The following is a 26,426-nucleotide window of genomic DNA, read 5'->3' as shown; positions in this document are numbered from 1 at the left end:
AACCCAAAGCGACCCCAGATCTCCCCCCGGTGTCTGACTCGAATGACAAACCAGCCCGATTTCACTGCATCGCTGGGAAATGTTGGGGCTGATAATAGAGATTTCGCTTTCATTTTTTACGGTTGACTTGGTTATTGTTGCTTTTCTTTTGCCCTGATTCCTTCCAGGGATTAGGCCTGACTTCCCCACTAGCAGCGGCCAAAGTGTCCCGAACTGGGGATGACAACTGAAGAGGATCAAGGCTTGGGCTATTCTGCCCTCTGAGAGGCGATGGAGCTGAGAAGAGCTCCAGGAGAAAAGCCCTCGCAGTCTCGGACAGGAGAAACGCGCTCTCAATGTTCAATGAACGGATCCCACTAAACAGCTTAGAGTCCTGCAGCCTAATTCATCACAGCTAACTTTCTCCTTAAAACGTGAATATCAGGACAGGACCTCACTCATTCGTATGCTATGGTGGCCCTAGTGTAAAAAGAAAAGAAATCAGAAAAAAATAAAATAAGACTTGGAATTGTATTCTTGAAACAGCATTTAAAAGAAAGGCACAGTTGCTTCATTTAAAGTAATGTGAACACAAATTTTGATAGGCTAGATAAAGCTTTATAGTCTATGCTTAGTATTAGTATTAGTATCATTTGTAATGTCATGACTGACAAGTGACAATCCTCTCAAACATAAATTTATCACAACAATATTTAATATAATTTCACTGTAAAAAAATGATTTTAACGGTAAAGGCTGTAAAAATGCTACAGTGAAAAACTGTTAATTGGTTAACAGAAAGTTTCCTTATACGGTACTGTGATCGATCTAATTGTAGGCTACATTTAATGTAATTTTACTGTAAAATACCGTTAAATTTACAGTTTTTGAAAGTGAAATAAACAACTCATTGTATAATTTACAGTGAAAAACTTAAATTGACATTCCCACAATTCACTGCGTGACACTTCACATTTGATGTATTTTTATTGAAATAACTGTTTCTTCATAGTTTTCATAATTTTTTTCTAATCAGTTATATACACTAGGGTTTTATGTTACATTTAATGTTGTTAAATTAATGTTTATTGCATCTTTAAAATTTCATGTGTGTTACCATGGTGTTTAATGTTTGTCTGAATGACAGTGCAGCTTCATGCATGAACTTTCTTGTGGAAAAGCTGCTTGTGATGAGCTTTGATTGATCATGTGACTCTCATATCTAGTGATTGGTGGTTATCAGTGTATTACAATGGTACAAAACAGGTAGTAATACTTCAATCGGTCTGTAAAATAACATATCAGATAATGAAATACGGTTTATTACTGTACATTTTAAGTTAAGTCTGTAAAACCTTAAATGTTGTTACTGTATTTTATACGGTAAATTTCTGGCAACCACAGCTGCCGGTATTTTACCGTAAATTGAACAGATTTATTTTTACATTGTGGAAACATACTTTTAGCCTATAGCCACTATTTTAGTGATCTTATATGTGATTACTGCAGAACTTAAAAATAATCAAAAATGTATAGCCTTTTTTTTTTCTTTTTTTTTTAACAATTTTTTTTACATTTAGGACTATGTCACTGCTTTAATAAAAAAAAACTCATATCAGCAGTGAAAGTGGAACATGGTTTGTCACTGGCCAGGTCAATCTCAGCCCCAACCACTATAGTTGATCCATCATTTAGATCAGTTTGGACCAAGCAAATGACCATATGACCTAGAATAAAAATGTAAAACCAGTTTAAAAGGTTAACACTCACCAGCCACTTTATTAGGTAATGCCTTAATTCTTCGTGGCATAGATACAACAAGGTTCAGGAAACATTCCTCCGAGATTTTGGTCTATATTTACATGATAGCATCACGTAGGTGCTGCAGATTTAGGTTTTGCCTCAACAGTCCCCAGATCTCAATCTAATAGAGCACCTTTGGGATGCGGTACATCCATGCTGGAAATATTCCGCTCCACCACATCCCAAAGGTGCTCTTGGATGGAGATCTGGGGACTGTGGAGGCCATTTGAGTATCGTGACCTCAGTGTCATGTTCAAGTAACCAGTTTCAGATGATTTGAGCTTTGTGACATGGTGCTTTATCCTGCATCAGAAGACACACTGTGGTCATTAAAGGATGGACATGGTCAGGTAGGCTGTGGCTTTTAAACAATGCTCAATTGGCACTAAGGAGCCTAAAGTGTGCCAAGAAAATATCACCCATACCATTAAGATGCAGGATGGATCCATGTTGTTTACGCCAAATTCTGACCATACTGAATATCGCAGCAGAAATCGAGACTGTTCAAATCTTGCAAATTGCTGATGACGCTCAGCGATGCTCTTCTGCAGACCTCGGCTGTATGAGTGCTTATTTGAGTTACTGTTGCCTTTCCAATCAGCTCAAACCAGTCTGACCATTCTCATCTGGCCTCTGGTATCAGCAACAGGGATTTTTTGCCCACAGAACTGCCGCTCACTGGATATTTTCTCTTTTTTGGACCATTCTCTGTAAACCCTAGAGATGGGTGTGTGTGTAAACCCTAGAGATGGGTGTGTGTGTAAACCCTAGAGATGGGTGTGCGTGTAAACCCTAGAGATGGGTGTGCGTGTAAACCCTAGAGATGGGTGTGTGTGTAAACCATAGAGATGAGTGAGCATGTAAACCCTAGAGATGGGTGAGCATGTAAACCCTAGAGATGGGTGAGCGTGTAAACCCTAGAGATGGGTGAGCGTGTAAACCCTAGAGATGGGTGAGCGTGTAAACCCTAGAGATGGGTGAGCGTGTAAACCCTAGAGATGGGTGTGCGTGTAAACCCTAGAGATGGGTGTGTGTGTAAACCATAGAGATGAGTGAGCATGTAAACCCTAGAGATGGGTGAGCATGTAAACCCTAGAGATGGGTGAGCGTGTAAACCCTAGAGATGGGTGAGCGTGTAAACCCTAGAGATGGGTGAGCGTGTAAACCCTAGAGATGGGTGAGCGTGTAAACCCTAGAGATGGGTGAGCGTGTAAACCCTAGAGATGGGTGAGCGTGTAAACCCTAGAGATGGGTGAGCGTGTAAACCCTAGAGATAGGTGTGCGTGTAAACCCTAGAGATGGGTGTGTGTGTAAACCCTAGAGATGGGTGAGCGTGTAAACCCTAGAGATAGGTGTGCGTGTAAACCCTAGAGATGGGTGTGTGTGTAAACCCTAGAGATAGGTGTGCGTGTAAACCCTAGAGATGGGTGAGCGTGTAAACCCTAGAGATAGGTGTGCGTGTAAACCCTAGAGATGGGTGTGCGTGTAAACCCTAGAGATAGGTGTGCGTGTAAACCCTAGAGATGGGTGTGCGTGTAAACCCTAGAGATGGGTGTGTGTGTAAACCCTAGAGATAGGTGTGCGTGTAAACCCTAGAGATGGGTGAGCGTGTAAACCCTAGAGATGGGTGAGCGTGTAAACCCTAGAGATGGGTGTGTGTGTAAACCCTAGAGATGGGTGAGTGTGTAAACCCTAGAGATGGGTGAGCGTGTAAACCCTAGAGATGGGTGAGCGTGTAAACCCTAGAGATGGGTGAGCGTGTAAACCCTAGAGATGGGTGAGCGTGTAAACCCTAGAGATAGGTGTGCGTGTAAACCCTAGAGATGGGTGAGCGTGTAAACCCTAGAGATGAGTGTGCGTGTAAACCCTAGAGATGGGTGTGCGTGTAAACCCTGGAGATGGGTGTGCGTGTAAACCCTAGAGATGGGTGTGTGTGTAAACCCTAGAGATGGGTGTGTGTGTAAACCCTAGAGATGGGTGAGCGTGTAAACTCTAGAGATGGGTGAGTGTGTAAACCCTAGAGATGGGTGTGCGTGTAAACCCTAGAGATGGGTGTGTGTGTAAACCCTAGAGATGTGTGTGTGTGTAAACCCTAGAGATGGGTGAGTGTGTAAACCCTAGAGATGGGTGTGCGTGTAAACCCTAGAGATGGGTGAGTGTGTAAACCCTAGAGATGGGTGTGTGTGTAAACCCTAGAGATGGGTGTGTGTGTAAACCCTAGAGATGGGTGTGTGTGTAAACCCTAGAGATGGGTGTGTGTGTGTAAACCCTAGAGATGGGTGTGCGTGTAAACCCTAGAGATGGGTGAGTGTGTAAACCCTAGAGATGGGTGAGCGTGTAAACCCTAGAGATGGGTGAGTGTGTAAACCCTAGAGATGGGTGTGCGTGTAAACCCTAGAGATGGGTGAGTGTGTAAACCCTAGAGATGGGTGTGTGTGTAAACCCTAGAGATGGGTGTGTGTGTAAACCCTAGAGATGGGTGTGTGTGTAAACCCTAGAGATGGGTGTGTGTGTAAACCCTAGAGATGGGTGTGTGTGTAAACCCTAGAGATGGGTGAGTGTGTAAACCCTAGAGATGGGTGTGTGTGTAAACCCTAGAGATGGGTGTGTGTGTAAACCCTAGAGATGGGTGAGTGTGTAAACCCTAGAGATGGGTGTGTGTGTAAACCCTAGAGATGGGTGTGTGTGTAAACCCTAGAGATGGGTGTGTGTGTAAACCCTAGAGATGGGTGTGTGTGTAAACCCTAGAGATGGGTGTGTGTGTAAACCCTAGAGATGGGTGAGTGTGTAAACCCTAGAGATGGGTGTGTGTGTGTAAACCCTAGAGATGGGTGTGTGTGTAAACCCTAGAGATGGGTGTGTGTGTAAACCCTAGAGATAGGTGTGTGTGTAAACCCTAGAGATGGGTGTGTGTGTGTAAACCCTAGAGATGGGTGTGTGTGTAAACCCTAGAGATGGGTGTGTGTGTAAACCCTAGAGATGGGTGTGTGTGTAAACCCTAGAGATGGGTGAGTGTGTAAACCCTAGAGATGGGTGTGTGTGTAAACCCTAGAGATGGGTGTGTGTGTAAACCCTAGAGATGGGTGAGTGTGTAAACCCTAGAGATGGGTGTGTGTGTAAACCCTAGAGATGGGTGTGTGTGTAAACCCTAGAGATGGGTGTGTGTGTAAACCCTAGAGATGGGTGTGTGTGTAAACCCTAGAGATGGGTGTGTGTGTAAACCCTAGAGATGGGTGAGTGTGTAAACCCTAGAGATGGGTGTGTGTGTGTAAACCCTAGAGATGGGTGTGTGTGTAAACCCTAGAGATGGGTGTGTGTGTAAACCCTAGAGATAGGTGTGTGTGTAAACCCTAGAGATGGGTGTGTGTGTAAACCCTAGAGATAGGTGTGTGTGTAAACCCTAGAGATGGGTGTGTGTGTGTAAACCCTAGAAATGGGTGTGTGTGTAAACCCTAGAGATGGGTGAGTGTGTAAACCCTAGAGATGGGTGTGTGTGTGTAAACCCTAGAGATGGGTGTGTGTGTAAACCCTAGAGATGGGTGTGTGTGTAAACCCTAGAGATGGGTGTGTGTGTATCAGCTAACATGGCATATATTCCATTATACATTAATCATAATGCTCACACACCAGAGCCGTTTGAAAAACACTGAACCTGAAAGGTTTTGTTATATTTTTGGTACGTTTTTTTAGGTGTTTTGTATTTTAAGCTTATTTTAAAGAAGAGCATTTTTGTTTGTTGGCGGATGTTTGCTGAGATTGTTGACACATCCAGTCGGTAATGATTAGTTGACCCACATTTGCTAAACTTACTCTAAATAATATGTGTCTTCTCAAATATAGCATTTGTGATTTTGTTCATTGTTTTACTATTAAAAAATGTACTAAATTGCTGTTGCAGAACTGATTGGCAGCACTAATCAATGACGTTTTGAGTTTGTCTCCCTCAACTAGACATGTCAGAAGAAGTTAATCTTTGTTGACGGTGTTGTGCTACTGTCTGCCGGCTTGGCTCAGAGATCCAAGTCTCCAACAAACCGGCGGGATAATTACCAAACATGTAGCCGACGAGCTCGATACACAATGGCGCATTGACTTCCTCACTGTTGGTCGCCTCTGTGGAGCGCCACGGCGAGGCCATCGTTCCACGCAAGTCACCCCAGGAACCGTTCACCCGGAGCGGGAGGCAAGGACGTCTTGTTTCATAACAAGACACGATGCTGACTTCTTTCAGCTCCAGCGAACTGGACATAAAACTCTACTGACAACCTCCAGCACAGGCGGAGTGAGCTTTCTCTGGGGAAAAGTACAGTTAGTACAACAGTTTAGAGTTTACCAAGTGGACTTAAACAGCATTGACATTTTAGCAGAATATTTTAAAGGTTTTTTGTTGCATCTAGGACTTATACTGAGTGCACCAAACACATTTTTTTTCTTCTTTTTTTTCTATAAATGAAAGTGACCAATAATTTTGTGTTGCCTTGTTGTAATCGTATTATCTGCAATAAAAAAGAGCAATACTAGAGGATAATGAAGCGAGTTATTGAGCTGGTCATGTGATCTCAAAATGGCTGCCTCCATTAGGAGGCCTATACTTCATGTAATATAAAGTCATTTTTATTAGGCTAATTATATTGTATGTAAATTATTTAAAACATAAATATAAGATTAAAAAAACATTTAAAAAAAATTTTTTATGTAAAACTTAAAGACCTTGCACCTAACCCTTTAAGTGTCATCCCCCTTTTTTTGAATAGACATGAAAATGCACATTCCGAACTTAATGTTTGTAATTCAAGAATGCTGTGGAATATAGACATAAGATTGGTCTTATTTTAAAGAAGACATTTGGCAGATTTTTGTAGTGAATTTTTTTAGAAGTGAAATAAATTAAGAAAGAAACAGAAAAAAAGTTATAGAAGTTTATGAAAATATACAATGTAAAAATTTAATTATTCACATTTTATATAAAATATATATTTTTCAAAACCACCCAGGTTAAACTGCAAAAAAAAAATCAAATCCAAAAATCTGAACAAGTTGTGTTTCAAATGTTAGGTTGATATCTCTTGAAATGAGCGTTCAGTGAGATTTAGTTTGGGCGCAGTACCACACTTCTCCACTAGTCGACATTACTGCCCATATAAGGGCGCCTCCATTTCCATTGTTTTTTCTTTATATTTAAAACATTTTCAGACCTTTTTTTCTAAAAGAATTGAATGGATGCTTTTGAACTCTTGGCATGAAAGCAAACTGAGGTTTCTACCGTTCTTTCATGATTTTTTATGTTCATCACTATTTCAAAATAAAGGTCTGAACACCGTAGGAGTATGAACATATTATTGTTGCAAGTTGATAAATTACGGCTCCTCTGTCATTTATTTTGAATAACTCAGTCACCAAATATGTAAACTAGATTGTAAGCTTTCAAATGATATAAAGTTTGTCAATATTAGTTTAGATTTAGTATACTATTTTAAATATGTAATGACTTTGGGCCCGCCGGTGGGCCGGTGACACTTAAGGAGTTTTAAGAGCCATATGTAGAAATTTGGCCCTGCAATATGTTTTAACCGTTTATCTTTTTCTAATTATTTGCACATGACTGAAAGAAAAATGTTAACTTTTATCTAACACGATGCGAATCCATCTTTAAGGTTGGCGTCGGAGTTTCTCCAGTGATATCGCTGAATGAGAGACCCCCCTACAACTCCTTGTTAGCTGCCAACTCTGAACTTTTTTTGCCCTGAAGAGCAGTTCAGTGCGAGTCGGTTCTCATTCACTGGCCTGCTTTTGTGGGCCGCCCTCGCTTTCATTCCTCCGTGCGTTACACCAATTAAAGGAGGACGTGCAGCAACTGTAATGGCCCGAAGAGTGATTGTTTTTGACAAGCAACAAAACACATAGATCCACCCCTCCGATTAGGACGAGCAGGGGGAGGGAGTGTTTGAGGGAGGCAGAGCGCAGCCCAGTCAGTGCCCTTAAAACAGCAGGAACTATGAGAGGAGGGATATGGTCTTCAAGGGAAGCTTTTTTTATTTTCTCACAAAGACTGGTCATGTCAAAGAAGAGGACAGAGAGATACCCAGCCTCCCCCAACAAAGCTTTATACACGCTACTCTCCCGCTCGTCTGCGTACAAGTGTCAGCATTAGCTTTTACCACACCAGGGCTCGCTCTGAAAAGCTGGAATTCCAGCATCAATGACATTCTCAAAGAGCTGGATCTCAACACACAGACCAAATCCCACAAAGACCAAATCCAATATGAAGCTCTGCTTGGAGATTTAAATCAGTCATAATCAAATAAAAAGAGCAACTTGGCTTTATGTGGAGAAGACAATACTTCCTGAGGAATCTGATGTGAGATTCTTGTTGTCCAGTGACATTTTTCAGTAAACCCTAAAGTCCTCCCGCAAAGACGTGACTTCTAAAAGCCAATAAATGCCAAAGGCTTATCTAGACAACTTATCTAATTCTGCAACACACACATCAACAGTGTAGCACAGATGCTAAAATAATGCATAAACAAACTAAACATAACAAAAAATAAATACATAAATAAACAAAACTATTTAAATGAAATGTGCCAGGGAGCGAGTTCTGCAGATCTGTTACCCTTTTTAACAGCAAATTTATGTTTATTAAAAATGTAACACTGCACTGTACAAAAATATTTTCATGATTTATTATCACAACTTTTTATCTTTTGTCAAATCAACTTCGATAACTAATGTGTGAAGATAACACACTATTTTGAGTTTCTGTTTATTAAACCATTCTTCTTTATTGTATTAACTCACGTTTTTAATTACACTCTAAAAAATGCTGGGTTGTTTTAACCGAATTTTGGGTCATATATGGACAAACCCAAACATTGGATCAAAAATGCAATAATAAAAAATGTTTCCCAATGGCTGGGTTTGTCCATATTTGACCCAAAATTGAGTTAAAACAACCCAACATTTTACAACGAACCCAAAATTTTAAGGCAACAAGGTAACTTGCTTTTTTAAGTTAAACCAACACATTTTTTTACAGTGTGCCTGCATAACTTCGACAGTATGTTACTGTAAAATTACATATAATGCAATGTATATTCACTGTAAGGTAAGTGTTCTAAAAGTTAATCAGGACATTATGCAATTATTTCAACTGAAAATAATGTGTGTGAATAGAAAGTCTCTCTGTTGATATTTTATATATACTGAACTATGTTTTTAAATGATGTGATTGTCCCTAATAACTGTGCGGAAGCCTTTGTTAGACATGAGTTATGTGATGGACGGCTGAGCCGACATTTGTTCTGCAGTATGACAACACACATATAATGCTGATACTAATGCTGATCTGAAATGAAAAGCATGTACAGTCGGTCATTAACTGGTCATGCTAATGCATTGAAGAAAGTCGGGCAGATGCGAGGTGAAAGCCAGCTCTGATCAGCAGGGGTGCGTATGCGTTCTGCTCCTCTATAGAGAAGGCTTTGGCCCAGATGCAGCCATGTTAACTTCGAGTGCCCCCCCCCCCCCCCTCTCTCTCTTCCCAAGCCCCCAGGTTGCCTTTGCATGACATCATCGCTGAAGCATGCCCCCAAACCCCTGTGAATCTCCCCATCCTTGCTCCCATTGAGCCTCTGCAAGCCATACGTTTCTTTCTCTCCCTCTCCTTTTTTCCCCTCCTTCTCTTTCTCTTCCTCCTCTGCTTCCACCAATCCCCTCCCTCTTTCCCTAACCAGGAGAAGGCATTGTTTGGGGCGAGGGCCTGATCAAAAAACGCGGCCCGCCCAAACTGCGGCCTTTCTGTAAATTCAATAAGCCCACCTTAAAGATTTGCCTAATTAATGGATGACATCTTTGGCTGGAGGAGAGGCGAGGTATTTTGCTCGGGCTCGCTCATTGTTGGCCTCCTAATTAACTTTCCCAGGTCAGCCCGGGTCTCAGCAACCTGGGAGTGAAGAGCTTCATTGTGAGAGGAGTTGTAAACTTACTTTTTTTGCCTCGGCACTTAAAAGGGAAAGCAACTATAGGGAACAGAAAATATCCTATTTAAGGCCTTTGTGAGTGAACTGCCTGCACATGCTCCAATAAAGGAAGTCTTTTTAAATAAGCGTTCATGGTCCTCCCCACAGTCCTCCTCTCCCCTCCCTCGCTCCTCTCCTCTTTTGCTTTCGGAGCGCCGCAGAAAGGTTATGAATGATAGTGTGGGGTTTAAGGAGTGAGGGGCAAGGGCCAGTCTTCTGTGTAACATTTGTGTTTGAACCTTTTCAGAAAGTCCGAGTTTGGGGGGAAAACTTTCTGGTGTGTCTGGAAACTGTATGATTACATTTCTCAGTAAAAATGCCATGTTTGAAATGTGAACGTATTTGGCCTTATTATCTCCTTCACTCAGGCCATGGGGATAGTAATGTGGGGGAGGCGTGCGATAAATATCGGTGACGGATGTCATTTACATAAAAACGTAACACGCCGCAGAAGAGCTTAATAAAGATAATGCTGATTGTGAAACATGAACGGAACAACAACACAAATCACTCTTTGGGAAAACAATGAATCCATCAGTTACACCTAATAACACCCCCCCCACACACACACACACACACACACACACACACACGCTCTGTCTGATCCCAGAAATGAAGTGTGATGAGTGGTGTGTGATCTTCCCAGTCACTAAGGTCACCCTCGGCATCATGGCATGGCCAGCTCTCTGTGACCTTTACTGTTATTTTAACTAAATACAGAGGCCCAAACATCCTACATTTACATGTGTTAAATAAATAAAAGCTCATATACAAAACAATAATAAGCTATTGCAATTCAAATTTAGATCAAAAGTAAAATACCGGTATGTTAGTTGTGCAATATGTAGGCCATACGGAGTGTGCAATATGTCATTATGTATTTTGCAGGGTGGTGTGTGTGCATTATCTCATTTGTGCAATATGTATAGTTTTAAGAATTTGCAATATGTGAGCTGTACCTATTTAATGTATATGAGAGGATGTGTTGAGATATGTCTATTCTTTGTAATTTTGTATTTTGTGTTGTCTCTGTAAAGCTGCGGAACGGACAGAGTCCAAAACAAAGTTCCCTTAGGGGACAATAATCTTAATATTAATCAATTCTAACTTCATTCTAAATGTTAAATATATTCATTATCATTATTTCCAAAACTGGTGGGCATGGACGAATGAAATTCACAAGACAAAAATTATTATTATAGATAATAATCATCAATAACAAATAAATAAATAAATAATTTCAATTTAAGATTTTTTTTTTTTTTTTGATTTTTCATCTGATAATTTTTCATCTGATAAGTTATCAAAGTATTCTTGTATTCTATTTTTTTTTAATATTAAATCAAATTAAACTGTACAGCTCTATCAAGGCTGGTAGAAAAATACAACTTTTTAGTTTAATATAAGACCTAATATTAAATCTTTAATTTATTTAGAAAAAAAAGTTTTATTTTTCTACTAACGTTGATAGAACTTTGGCTATATATATAATATTTAATTTTAATAAAAAGATTAAATCTATTAATATAAGTTGTTTAAATTGTATATTTTTTATTTTAAACAACTTTAAAATGTATTATATTAATAGATTTAATGTATTATTAAAAATTATTAATGCAAGTCAATTAATTCAGGAAAGAACATCAGAAATGATCAAGTTCCTTCAGTGTCGCTGCAAATACGGAAACTTAAACACAAAATATAAAAGAGATCAACGTGCAGCACCACAACATTATGGTTATCACATAAAAACCATCCAGTGATGTGATAGGCTTTGGCAGGCAAATTATTTCTGTGAAATATGCCATTGATGAGACGTCACCCGAAGAGACAAATAAACCAATAAAAGCCAGTTGATGTCCCAGCAGAACACAGTTCGTCTGCGCTGTTCTCCAGGACGGTGTGAACGGCGAACGCTTCTTTAGCCAGCTGTCATAATTTGTTAACGAGGCTTTTCAAAAAAGCAGAATGATAATGAGAGGACGGGAGAAGAGACAGGCAGGGAAGAGGTGGAGGGGTGTCCTTCATGAGTGACTGTGGAAGCGGAGAGTCGGTCCCCAGGGAGCCGGGTCGGGGGGGGACATCAGACCGATTTCAGCGCAGCAACATGATGGCATCTCTGGTGTTTTAATATGAATGAGAACGAGCTCGTCGGCGCGGAGCTGCCAGCACTCTCAACAGGTGCCCAGCTCTCTCCTGTCCCGCTGCCGAAACACCTCGCCGTCTCAGGAGGAGCCCGGGGCCGTAAGGAGAGGGAGAAAGGGGACCGGGATGAGTTAAGTCATCCATTTAAAAACTTAGACGATGAGGGGAGAAATGAGCTCTCTTTTAAAGTCACCTCTCGCCAAGCCGAACCACGAGGTCTCGATATTTCTCCTCTTCTCCCAAACCCCCTTGAGAAAGAAATTGACTTTTGTTTGGAGTTTGTGAAAAGTGGGAATCAGGAGAAGGACAATGGGGCTCCCCATGGAGAGGACCCGAGTGAAGCCATCTCAAATCAGTCAGCCAAGGGACCAATTAATCCGGCCATTGTCAGGCCCAAGCCACTGCCAGCACATCAACACATTCAGAGCCCATTGTCCCGACCCTCCTGCAGCAGGATTTAGTCCGTCCAACAGCCAGTTTTGTCCGGGCCAGCTCAGGCGGAAGTTTCTCACTGACAATTTGCCCCAAATAGATTTGTCAGAAAGCGTCCATCGACCTGCCAGTTAGACCGAGGTTGTGTTCGGCCTTTATTACTATTATTATTATTTTGGAAATGTAGGCGAGTCTACACTCTAAAAAATGCTGGGTTGTTTTAACCCAATTTTGGGTCAAATATGGACAAACCCGAACGTTGGATCAAAAATGCAATTTAAAAATTTAACCCAATGGCCATATTTGACCCAAATTTGGGTTGAAACAACCCAGCATTTTTTTGAGTGTATATACAGGCATGTGGAGTATAAGTGTGACGGTCTAACCTTATATAAGGAGCGGGATGAAATAAATACTGCAATGGCTTATATGGAACATAAAATATATATAATTCAATTATATTTGATGTCAGGCCTAAAGAGTGCTCTCTTTAAAATCAAAACACCTGTGTAAGTGAATCTATAACGTTTATCAAAGAGTTAAAGAGTACTTTTACCTATTACGGTACCTGAAAAATAAATAAAAATGATTAAGATGATGATAAGTACGTCATACTTTGCTATGGGATGAAATATGTTTATATACTCTCTTGAAAGAGCAAATGCCTCTCCTAATTTCTGTACAAGTTGGACAGTTATGAAAATGCATTCAACCTTAAACTCATAACCCCTTTTTAAGAAGCTTAAAAATGTGTTATTTACCAGGAAAAAGCATGATAAAAAAAATCACCTTCTTTTCAGTGAGAACAGGCTTAGTTAAGTTATAATAGTATATGTTATAATAGTTTATCAACAGACATATTTCACACATCAGGAACAGATATTATACATCATATACTGTAAGAGAACATGTTTCGTATAAGGACGGCACTATAACAACGTGATCTGCATGAGGAAAACCTCAGAATGCTTGAAGTGAATGACTTTAGTTGGATGAAATTGCCTTGTTGAAAATATTTGTTCTCATTGCCAGTGTTTTTATCATAATTATTACAATTAATTAACTAATTGTATAATATCTATACTTACACTCTAAAAAATACTAGGTTGTTTCAACCCAATTTTGGGTCAAATATGGACAAACCCAGTCGTTGGGTTACATTTTTAAATTACATTTTTAACCCAACGTTTAGGTTTGTCCATATTTGACCCAAAATTGGGTTGAAACAACCCAGCATTTTTAAGAGTGTAACTTCCCGTTCTCATTTTAAACATTCTTGCAGTTTTTTTCTTTATATGTAAGTCAGTAACAGAAGTGCTCTAAGCGGCCGGAATATTTTTTCACAGAGACGTGTTCTGCAACATGCGGTTACAGGAGTGGTTCAGGACAAGAGTTGGTGTTGCTGTCCCTCTCCACTTTAAGGGCTAAGTAAGCAGTTGCATACTGATTCTGTCAAGCCAACAACTAGATACACAATCAGATGCTTCTTTGTCAGAGATTTTCATTGACTGTTATTGAGAGGAGAGTCACAAGCACAAAAAGTGAAAGCAAGCAGCCGGGGCAACCATGATGTTGGTTATGTTTGTGTAAAGACTATCTATGAATGACAGGATTAGGGCAAGTTAAGCAGATTACTACGAGCAGACCACCCCACCCCTAACACACACACACACACACACACACACACTCTCTCTCTCTAAAAAATGTTGGGTTACCCCAAACGTTGGGTTAAAAATGTAATTTAAAAATTTAACCCAACAGCTGGGTTTGTCCATATTTGACCCAACGTGTGTACCCATATTTGTACACACACACACACACACACACACACACACACACACACACACACACACACACACACACACACACACACACACACACACACACACACACACACACACACACACACACACACACACACACACACACACACACACACACACACACACAGAAATAGGGAAAGTGTAAAAAAAAAGAGAAAGAAAAAGAGAGAAAGTCAAATCAGATTTGTTCGCACTTTTTAAAATGAACATGACTCTCCACATAGTCTCTGGTATGTCTAGAAGCCATTAGACTCAGTTCGCTGTAATCACTTGTGGCCCGGGTTAGCTGTGATGCCCACAGAGATATGCAGCATGAGTGTCTTCTGTCACACTGTTTTTCTCAGTCTGGCACACAAGGTCGTGAAAAACGCGCATTTGAATATGCAGTCATTCACCTGTCAAAAAATCCTAATTTCTTTTCAGTGCACTGAGAACACGTTTAAAGGAGGACATGACAATCACTAATTGCGATTAGATACGCCCCCGTTAGCCACGTTTAGACCGAGGTCTAGGGCTCCCATATGCTCCCTAGCTACCGTGGGAATGTTCATAATTAAACCTAAAATATGGGTGTCTGGTGGCGGTGACCACAACACGGCACGCTGTTAAGGTCAAGATGTCATCGCGCACGTTCTCGGACGGGTACAGTTGTGGCTCTCCCAGTCCACACGCATGTCCTCCAAACACAGCTCGACTGCCCTTCTGTTTCTTCTTTGCGGAGACATTTTTTCGATATTACGCTTTTTTTTTCTTCATAAAGCTCTAACAATTTAGTAGATCAAAATCTAAACTACATCATATTACTGTTTATTTGTACCCGTTAAATTGACTAAAGGCTAATTGCCTTTACACTTACACATAATATAGGGACATGATATATTGCATTCGGCAAAAACATAGGATAAGTAAAAAAAAAATAAACAAATTATAGGTTACACAAAGTATGTTATACAAATAAAGTAGGCTAAATGTTGCATATACCCCCAACTCCCAAGAAAACACGTTATAAGAAACGTTGATGTGTAGGCTACATTTAGATTATGTTTTACATTATGGAAAAAAAGGGTCACACTTTAGTCTAGTGTCCAATTCTCGCTATTAACTACTTTTGCCTCAATAAACTCCTATTACACTCTAACCCAATTTTGGGTCAAATATGGTCAAACCCAAATGTTGGGTTAAAAATGTAATTATAAAATGTAACCCAACGGAAGAATTTGTCCATATTTGACCCAAAGTTGGGTTAAAACAACCCAGCATTTTTTAGATTGTAGGCTATTAATAAGTTTAGGTATTGGGTATGATTAAGGGATTTCGAATATGTTCATGCAGAATAAGGAATTAATATGTGCTTTATAAGTAGGCTTCTGATAAACAGTCAAAATAGTAATGTGCATAATAAGCAACTAATGAGAACTAAATCCTAAGCTAAAGGCTTACCGAAAACAGTGCACTCGAAAATAATTTATCACATTTACCATGCCTAGTAGTAAACATAGCACATGCCACATGTTGATTAAGAAATAAAATACAAAATGCAAAAAAACAACAACAAAAAAACATAGGCTATCCTCACGCCTGGCGAGAGCGCGCTGAGAACAGTTTTCGGGCTCGAGAGAGACAGATCTCTTGCAGTCCTTCAACGCAACAGGTGCACGCGCGCGATGGAAGGATTCGGGAAAGCGCGACAGAAAGTAAGTTCGTTGCAAAAAAAAAAAAAAAAAAAGGTGATTATGTTTCTGGGGATTATTTAAATAGGATACTTTAAACGCTTTACTTCAGTCTGGGAGCACTAGGTCACTGAACTCACAGAGAGGATGGAAATGTGTTCCTGTAATCAGTGGCAAACGTTTGATTCGGTCATTTAAACAGCCTCGCTGATCCTAATCAATTCCTACAGCGCGCACCATTGGCCTCTCCGAGTCTCGCGCACTGTGTGTGTGCAATATCACTTCATTGGAGCCCGTGACGTCACGCGAGAGCAGGAGTTGAAGCAGAAGGCAGGGAAAAGCTAAGTGGTCAAAGGAAGTTGGGCTCTCCTCCCACCCTCCCTCTCTCCCGCCCTCCTACTCTAATACATCTCATACATATTAGCAAACCTTTAATCTGACGCTACACATCACAAAGTCACTCACCGAGACTCTGGCTGAGACGCATGCTGGAGCCGACACTTCTACGCTGGGGTTGAGCAGTGTGTGAGCTACAGTGCCGGCGTGTGTGTTCCACAACTGAGACCGGCCGGGGCGCATCGTCTGTGCGGCTCTGCATCCATCAACAGTCAGACCAAACCTGGATTCTATGTGCTGAGAAACAAGAGGAGCGACGTGGACACACTCAAAGAAAACTAGAGGACCAGTTGTCCACCGCAAATCGGATGTTTCATTCATGCTTGTCATTTTTTAACGCAAGTCAGAAGTGCTGAGACTCCCCAGGCCTGAGAAGTGCAACTTCCACGCAGTTTTCCTGGAGCAGAGTCTTCAATATGAGCAAGCCTGCTGGTTCAACAAGTGGTTGTCTGGATATTTTAAATGTCAAATCCAGTGAGTAGTTTGCTTTTCTTTGTTGTTAGTAATAGCGAATCAGAAACGCAATAAGTGAATTTAAAATGTTTGCTTATGTTTATGGCTTAAATCAACTTAACTCCACAGAGCTGTCAGACGCAAATCGATATGTTTACATGCTGTCAATTTGTTCTAACACCGAGAGCACGAATACATAAAATTGAAGCAATCTACATAACAGTATTTTTACATATTAGATATAAACGTGTAAGAAAATAAATCACCTGATAAGCCCGGAAAATGTTAGATAAGTTTGCGTTTATTGACGCTGTTTCTGAGTCTTGACAGCCTTGTTTGCACATTAGGCTTCGCAAATAAGTTGTGAATAGGCTGCTAGAAACTCGAACTAATATTGTAACAGCACATTTTAAATAGTTTGGTCCTATAAGGAATAGCTGTGCGTAAATGTGTCATCACAGCAGACCTGTGTGCTCTTTTGACTCCTCAATTCATTTCAAGGAAACAAGAATGCAAGTGTTCTGAAATAAATGTCATGACAATTTATTCTTTTACATTTGCAATGTGGATTTTCAAAATTGTCTGACTGGAAACATTTTTTCAAATATTAAATATTCAGTGTGATTTGAGAAATACGCTTGTGGTGAAAAAAAAGAAGAAAAAGTGTGCGCCTCTATTTGACTAAAGATTAGACTTAAATGAAAAGGTGTTCCATGTTTTGACGTGTTAAGTATCTTCTAAATTATCCAAGAAAAATATTTAAATAAAAGGCAAAAAAGAAGGTAACCCAATAAAGACCTGTGTTAAAAACACAATTTTAAAATCTTGCTTAATATTTTAGTCTAAATTAGTCCATTTATTTTAGGACCAGTGAACACGTGAAATAATTTCGTTGAGGCCTAAACTTGTCGTTCATTATTTTGAATGCCTACCCCCCCCCCCCCCCCCTCCAAAAAACTTTTTGACGACGCTTTACACGCATTTCAAATAATTTTCAGATTACATTTATAATACACAAGATAATATTTATATATTGCTTCACAGGGGTAAAATCTTGGCTCTTGCACGGTTTGGGTGGTCGAAGGCCCATTAAGAGCAGAGTTTCTCACAACTGCACCTCATCCAGTGCAGCAGGGCCAGGGTTGATGATGATTACAGTAATGAAATATGCCATATGTCTTTAAACAATTACAGCTCACAATGCAACACACCGGGACCCCCGCAGAGGAAAGTTAAAGACGCGTTTCATTCTCTAAAAACAAATCCGCCTTCAATTCATGAGTTTCTTATATACGAACGAACCATTGAGTGTTGTCAAATAATGCGATGATTGCATCTAATCTGTATTGGGGACAGAATAGGCCTTATGACTTCCTCGAAATAAGAGCTGTTTACTTTGATGGGTTTAATTATACCGCATAAACAGAAAATGACAGGAGACAAAAATAAATAAATAATAATCATACAGAAACTCTAAATGCAAATTAAAAAGCATGCGTTCTTCGAGCGCTTCATCTGAAAAATAAATCAATAAATAATTATTGGTGCACCATGGAGCAATTTTTAAGTTTCAAAATGACTTCGTGACAAAAGCAACAAGTTGGCCATCACAAGAGAGTCTCTTTCTCAGTCGTGCAAGATGCGAGCACCCACCGTCGCTAAAGAAATATTCAATTAATCTACATTGTTGTCAATACGAGTATTTCCCACCGTTCTGATTTTTTTAATATAAAAGTGATCACCAAGCCTGTAACAAAACGTCATTATAATGTCTGAAGGGTCCTGTACGAGTAACATCTGGCGTGCGCAGAACAGAAATCTCTTTTCCCATTAAAATGCAGCATCGTATTTTTCTTTTCTTTTTTTCTTTTCTTGTTTTAAAAAGTCAGAGTGCATGAAGTCGTTTTCCTTCTCCTTCGTTACTGGTCTATATCCGAATTCCCATGCTACCCTTTTTGACGGGTCACTGGAAAATCAATGAGCAGGTGGACATATGTCAGTGTAATTACATAGCCGTTTCTCTAAACGACTCCCCCATATACATGCAAATATACCTCTATTGACAGACTTAAATACAGAAAAAAATGTTCTGCACACACAAGAAAAATCACAATTTTCATTTACTCCAAGTTCATTTGCATACACTTCATTTGAGTCTCTGAAACGCGCTGGTGCGTATTATTCTCCTCTCCCGTGTCACTCCTTAATCCGCGAGCCTATAGACGGCGCGAAGAAAGCAGTTGTCGAGCTTCATTATGAAGCGGGGTTGGCAGCTTGTCGAGACCAGGCCAGTCAGACGAGGCTCAATGGGGAAATCATTAAGTTAACACTCTCCCTAATGTCGCCATTGTGCGCGTCTACTGAACATTGTTTTATGCGACCTGCGATATGACGCTTCCCACCAACGCGCCCTGGGTTTGCGCATTCCTATGGACTGACTCATTAACAGTGTGTCCTTTAACGCAATATTTAGAACGATTGTTTGTTTAGTTTTTGGGCCAAAGATTTGGGAATTATGCAATGATTTTCATGGAAATTTCTGTAGGCCTATAAAAAGAGCAGGCGCAATGTTGAGGTTCGTCTCGCGCGTAATTTCTCTTTTGGGCGTTAATCAACGTTTAAACAAAACTAATGTTTTTTTTTATGTGACACTTGTTTAGCTAAATATAACAAAGTGATAGATATAGCCTAATAAAAGCAGCATATAGCCAACTTTCTGTTATTTCACCAGTGAAAATATGATCTCAGTCTAACTCGTAAACTTAATACCAATCTTTGAGTTAAAAAGAATAACTATATTAAACATTAGCCTATTTCATGTTTAAAAAGTACACTGAGGCTGCGATTAGTTATAACAACTTTAAATTTATTGAGAAAACTTAAATATCCAACTTAACTAAACTAAAGTTAATTAAACTTAATATTTTAAGTCAAGCATGACCACATACTTTTTAAAGTTGAAACAATGTTGGATTTTAAGTTGTGATAATTAATCGCAGCATTTTTTTTACAGTGTATTAGCCCCTCCCCACACACAAACATTACACCATCTACAAAAACTTAAGAAAATCTAACTTATAATATTCTTAAATAGACATAACATCTGCAATTGGGTCGCTGCATTTTTGTCGTTTCTTCATTAAATAGTCTAACTGCATTATTCTCTATCTCTGGAAGGTCGGATTCTGGACATTCCATGTAAAGTGTGTGGAGACCGAAGCTCTGGGAAGCACTACGGGGTTTATGCGTGTGATGGCTGCTCGGGGTTCTTCAAGAGGAGCATACGGAGAAACAGAACGTATGTCTGCAAATCTGGCACACAGGTGAGCTATATCCAGGCCTACCAATCAATTACAGCGAAGTGTTTGAACCATAACAGCGTCAGCTAATTTGATCTAAGCAAGCGCGTCTAAGGACTAGATTACACCTCCAGTGATTTTCATAATTGAAAGATTATCCCAGAAGTGAGCCCCCCCCCCCCGCGCCGCTGAGGGCCCTTTGCCCCGTCTAGTGTAACAGGTGTAATCCAATCTAACGCACCGGCGGGACTGGGAGGATTTGGAGAGCGGAGGCGGAGTGAGACTATTGGCCGTGCGGCGGGGGAGCGAGTCAATAGCCGTCATTACTCCACCATTCCCACATACCTGTGGAGTGGAGATCACTGGAGCGTGAAGCAGGAGAGGCTGTTTGTGTGCCGTTACTGCTGAACGAAACCGACTGTATTTCCTTATTCCCCCGTCCTCTCTCCCTCAGGGCGGCTGTCCAGTAGACAAGACACACAGAAACCAGTGTCGCGCCTGTCGCTTGAAAAAGTGTCTAGAAGTTAATATGAATAAAGATGGTAAGTGCTAGTACACGCATCGTTTTTTGTTGCATTTCGTTTTTTAGAAATATATATTTTCAAGAGTTAACAACAGAAAATGTTTTTTATGTGGCCTGTACAAATTTTTTTTTTTTGATAGATGCAGAATTTTTTTTTCTTTTTTTTCTTCATAGTGTAAAAAAGCAGATTGATTTTGTCTTTACTTGCCAACTAGTTGACTGATACACTTCTATAAGCGAAATGTTATAAGTGTCAGTGACTTGGTTTTCCAGATCTATAAAATCTAATTAAAAGGATGACTGAAAAATACAAAATATTAAATATTATTGTTATATTGGCCTATATATTATTATTATTATCAAAGTGTATTCTAGCCAACATGCTAATAACCAGTTTGTCATGTGACTAGAAACAAAACAGACATCTTTAGACCCTCATGTACTGAGAGTCTTTGAAAAAAAAAAAAAAAAAAAAAAAATCATCTGATTCAAAAATGTGGAATTTTTTTCCCCAAAAGTGGAGTAACACGAATACAATATATTTATATTCATGCAAATTATTAGAAAAAAAGTGGTAACACTTTACAATAAGGTTCATTTATTAAACATTATTTAATGTATTAACTAACATGAACAATACATTTGTTACAGTATTTATGAATCTTTGTTAATGTTAGTTAATATGAATAAAGCTGTTCATTGTTAGTTCATGTTAGTTCACAGTGCATTAACTCATGTTAACAAGATTTTAATAAAGTATTAGTAAATGTCGAAATTAACATTAACAAAGATGAATAAATGCTGTTCATTATTAGTTAACGTTAACTAATGTAGTTAAATAATGTTAACTAATGAACCTTATTGTAAAGTGTTACCAAAAAAGTCAGCTCGACGATTACTAGCCTACTTTAGTGTCTTTATTGTGCAAGTAAAATAATTTTGTAGCCTAGATTTAACTTGATTGTTAGCCTATATAGCCTACATTAAATCAATAATTATTGTAGAAATAATCGATTTTCAAAATATCCAACAAGAATAGCCTAAATAGGCCAAATTAGCTATAGCTTTTTTTTTAACTATTTCCTATATGAGTGCTTATTTATCACCCTGTCCCTCATGAATACAGCAGTGCAGCACGAGAGAGGACCGAGAACATCAACCATTCGAAAGCAGGTGGCTCTGTACTTCCGAGGCCATAAAGAGGTGAACGGCTCGTCGACCCATTTTCCATCCACGTCTATCCCGGGACCCCCGTTTTTCACGACAGTCACGCAGCTGGAGCCTCACAATCTGGAGCTAAACACGGTCACGAGCACACCGGAACGGCAGGCCATTGTGGGACTCGCCCAGCCCACCCCGAAGGTAATCAACGAATCATCAATTTAATTAAAACATAGTTTAACTTGCATACAAGTCCGCTAATTTTCCATGCTCATGTAATAACTTTTCAGTATCCTCACGAAGTCAGTGGCACCCCCATGTACCTGTATGAAGTGGCGACCGAGTCCGTGTGCGAGTCGGCCGCGCGCCTGCTCTTCATGAGCATTAAATGGGCCAAGAGTGTCCCGGCCTTCTCCACACTCCCTCTACCTGACCAGGTAAACACGCGTTTTAATCATCGAACGTATCAATATCATGTAACCAACCCAAAAGGTGTTTTATAGCCTATAATCATTAATGAACACACTCTTACTTTTTTTTTTTTTTTTTTGCAGTTGATCCTTTTGGAAGACGCGTGGCGGGAGCTGTTCGTGCTGGGCATCGCGCAGTGGGCCATTCCAGTGGACTCCAGCACTCTCCTCGCAGTGTCAGGTAGGCCATACACAACATGCAGCCTGGAGGAGATTCATGTGCGCAATGCTAAGTTGTGCTTTTGAAATACTTTAAAAAAGTTTGAAATACTTTACAATTGCCATTTCTATTTTTACTTTCGTTTACAAAGTCATATCCATACTTTATGCAAGTGTAACATTTTATCACTTTTTTTTTTTTTTGCGTATTAGGCATGAATACCGAGAACACAGACTCCCAGAGGCTAAACAAGATCATCTCTGAGATCCAGGCTCTGCAGGAGGTCGTGACGCGGTTCCGACAGCTCAGACTGGACGCCACGGAGTTCGCGTGCCTCAAGTGCATCGTCACCTTTAAAGCAGGTACAGCTCGTTAAACACATAAATCTCCTAATAATCACACTTTAAGCGAACACAGTGCTGGGGAGATTACTCACAAACAGTTTCTGATTCCAAATTAGGCTACATGACAAAAATGACTAATGTAATCCATCACAACAGACTACTTCTAGATTACTTTTGACTTAACTCGTTTTTCACATTGATTTGAATAGGATAATCTTGTACCATATTAATATAAAAATACATATTGAGACAAAATATATGCAATTCTTTGTTAACAACAACATGAAGTGCATTAAATATTACATCATGTCAGCGTTTCCCAGGCTGGGGTTTGTGAATGAAATTGCGAAGTTCGTGTGTTTAATGAAAAGCTATTAACTAAACAATAGGGTTAGAATAATGAAAAATTTTAATAAATATAATTTATCAGTTCTACACATCATAGAACTGTGAACTTAATTTTATTAATGATTATTATCGACCTAACTTATTAACTTAAAATATCACGACTACACTGTAAAAAATGTGTTTCATTTGTTATCACAACTTTTTATCTTTTGTCAAATCAACTTAGATAATTAATGTAGTTCAGATAACATAATATTTTGAGTTTCTATTGATTAAACCAATCTCCTTCATTGCATTAACTCAATTGTTTCATTTCAATTAACTAAAAATGTTAAGGCAACCAGGTAACTTTCTTTTTTAAGTTGAACCAACAATAATTTTTTACAGTGTACACTGTAAAAAAATATTTTCATGATTTGTTATCACAACTTTTTATCTTTTGTCAAATCAACTTCGATAACTAATGTGTGAAGATAACACACTATTTTGAGTTTCTGTTTATTAAACCATTCTTCTTTATTGTATTAACTCAAATTTTTAATTACAACGAACTAAAAATTTTAAGGTAACTTGCTTTTTTAAGTTAAACCAACTTTTTTTTACAGTGTAGTGGCCGGTCTGACTTGCTCTACAGGCCAGTGTAAACCGAGTTAAACAAACTCTTTTCTTTCTGGTCCAGTTCCAACACACAGCGGTTCAGAACTGAGGAGCTTTCGTAACGCCAGTGCCATCGCAGCTCTTCAGGACGAAGCCCAGCTGACTCTCAACAGCTACATCCACACCAGGTACAGCGAATACTTAGGATTTTTATGCAAGAACTGGTTTAGAACTCTTCTATTTTACATTAAACTCTATTCCTATTTCAAGGATTTCAACCGAATGGTTCCGTTTCAGGTACCCGACTCAGCCGTGCCGCTTCGGGAAGCTGCTGTTGCTCTTGCCCGCTCTCCGCTCAGTCGGTCCATCCACCATTGAAGAGGTGTTCTTCAAAAAGACCATCGGAAACGTGCCCATCACACGGCTGCTGTCAGACATGTACAAATCCAGTGATATATGAGCTAACGAGAGACGGAGAAAAGAGACTAAATGCATCTTTGACCTTGGCATTCACATGGACGCTGCGGACGACCCCAGACGCCCTAATGTCATTCTTCACGCACTTGTCTGGAGAATAAAGCTCGACCGATGTCAAGATGCCGTTACGCAGGGGAAGTTTAAAACAAACAGACTGCATCTCTAAAAGTCCAGCTCACTGCTTAGAAAGAAGAATAAACGTTTAACCAGTAATTGATTTAATCTATTTAAGGTTGTTTATGGACGTAACTTAACAAGCTTAATCTGTTCTTGTTCTATCAAGATTTAAATACAAAAATTATCTTAGTTTGTACGTAGTCATATTTGAACGGAGTGTCTGTTATGTACAATCATTCATTTCAAAATGGGACGTTTTACTGCGTCCAAGTGACCAACTATCTTCATGACCAATGCTGTTTTGATTTCAGCTCCACTATTATTCGTATGTCCACGAGAACTTTGAAGGAAACCAAAAAAAGAAAAAGAAAAAAGAACCGAAACCATGAGGTATGTTGCAGGGAAGTAAGTCGCTGTCCGTTGACATGGTGCTGAAAACCAAAGGCCCGTGAGTCAGACCTGAAGAGCAAGTTCATTCCTGTCCTGCCTTCCAGCAGAAGCTCCAACGTTAATCAAAAACACTTCAACCAGCTAATCGGGTTTACTTGAAATGCATGCTTTAAGGTTGGAACTAAGCTTCGCAGGAAGGCAGCAGGACTGAGCATTACTGACCCGATGAATCACATAATTACCTATCGAGGTGACCGGGAGGCCACAGCACACACAGCTTGGGACCTTTACGTAAGATTAGGGTTCACAGGCAGGGCATTTCAAATCCTCTGGATATATTTCTGTCAGCGTTGAGTTTTCTCTGCAAATGTAATTTTATTGATTGATTTTTTTTATTGAAAACCCTTGTTTGACTATAGCTACTAACCACGGAAAAGAGACGCGATCAGCACTTGGATTTTGTTTTTTGTAGTGTGTAAATACATTTCTCGTTGTACAGTGATAATTTTTGTGAAAGTTGTTCTAAGATATTAGAATAAATATTGAATATTGATTGCTTGGTTCTTCAACGACGGTCTAATTCACTGTAGGGGTTTTGGGTTTCTAAAGCCACCTCCTACAAGCTGAAAAAAGTCCCTAAACGGGGTACTGAACGGGGACAGAGAGGTTCATGTCTGCATGTAAGTGCATATTGAACCACTGCCGATACAATACGCTGGACCTTGAGTGAAGTTGCTGTGCCTCGCACGGCTCGGGGTTTCAAGCACTCTTTCACAAATCAAGGGCTTTGCCCAAATTGCATTTTTTATCTTCATTTTTTTGATAGAGAGGATACAATGGAAAGAAACATGATTGCGATGACAACTTTCAATCCAATTTATCCTCTTTATCCTAGTTCCTGCTCTGACGCGGAGCGAACTCCAAGGTTGCATGAGCCGCGCGGCTGTGCCCTCCGCTTCACCGTACACAGCATTGTTGCACAGAAAATTGACTCTCCACAACATTTGCATTCCATCAAAAGTAATTTAGGCACAATCCATCATGCTAGGAACAGAATAACAAACAATTAATACCCACAGGATGAGACAATGCTAGACTCACAAGCAAAAGGTTGAATGTAGGCCTATAATTTGTACAGCAATTACAAACAATACAAAACACCTGTTTTCCAATATTGTACACTCAATTTTAGATCCCACATCTGTTATACACTTACATACATATAAAGTTCTAAAAAGTAGACATTAAGTGCAGTGTTTAACCCTTGTGTTCAGGTCAGTTTTGTGCTGTTTTATTAAACAAGTGCCACACACAACAAACGACCCTTATATGAAGAACCAGTTCACCATGGCTTATATATAGTTATATAATAAAAAATATCGGTTTCACTTTATTTGGATGGTCCCTTTAACACATTCTGATGTCTATAAGTAACATTGCCCCATCATATCTACTAACTATCATTAGAGTGTGAGTAGAGCATTAGTAGACTGGTAGGGTTAGGGTTAGAATAAGTTGGCATGTAGTTGCACAGTTACTTATAGTCAGTTGTGTCTGTTGGAGAAGCATCACAATAAAGAGTTTGCAGATATTAAGCAGACCGTCTACTAATACTCTAATGAGAGTTAGTTGACATGTAGTTGCACAGAATGTTCAAAAGGGACCATAAAAATAAAGTGTTACCAAAATATCAGAAAGATCAGTCTGTCTTAAATGAAAAAAAAGGTCATTTTACTCTTATTTTAGGGTCATTCGAGGAGGATCTGACCTTCAAAACCATTTGCCTGTGTTCTTTAAGACAAAGATGTCTTGTTTGTATCT

General features: G+C 39.5%; 1 protein-coding gene across 1 annotated transcript; it reads left to right on the top strand.

Moving 5' to 3' along the window:
* Positions 1-16,173: 16,173 nt before the first annotated feature.
* nr2e1 (nuclear receptor subfamily 2, group E, member 1) lies at positions 16,174-25,156 on the top strand. The gene is made up of 9 exons (XM_079584447.1): positions 16,174-16,740; positions 19,897-20,042; positions 20,473-20,560; positions 21,668-21,903; positions 21,993-22,139; positions 22,257-22,353; positions 22,545-22,694; positions 23,704-23,809; positions 23,919-25,156. The coding sequence occupies exons 1-9, from the start codon at positions 16,683-16,685 to the stop codon at positions 24,079-24,081; spliced, it is 1,191 nt and encodes a 396-aa protein (XP_079440573.1). The 5' UTR covers positions 16,174-16,682; the 3' UTR covers positions 24,082-25,156.
* The last annotated feature ends 1,270 nt before the right edge of the window (positions 25,157-26,426 follow it).

The sequence above is a fragment of the Phoxinus phoxinus genome, assembly GCF_949152265.1.
Source record: "Phoxinus phoxinus genome assembly, chromosome: 16".
In the NCBI taxonomy this organism is placed as follows: domain Eukaryota; kingdom Metazoa; phylum Chordata; class Actinopteri; order Cypriniformes; family Leuciscidae; genus Phoxinus; species Phoxinus phoxinus.
Note: the sequence above shows the minus strand (reverse complement) of the source record. Positions and strands in the feature narration are given on the sequence as shown.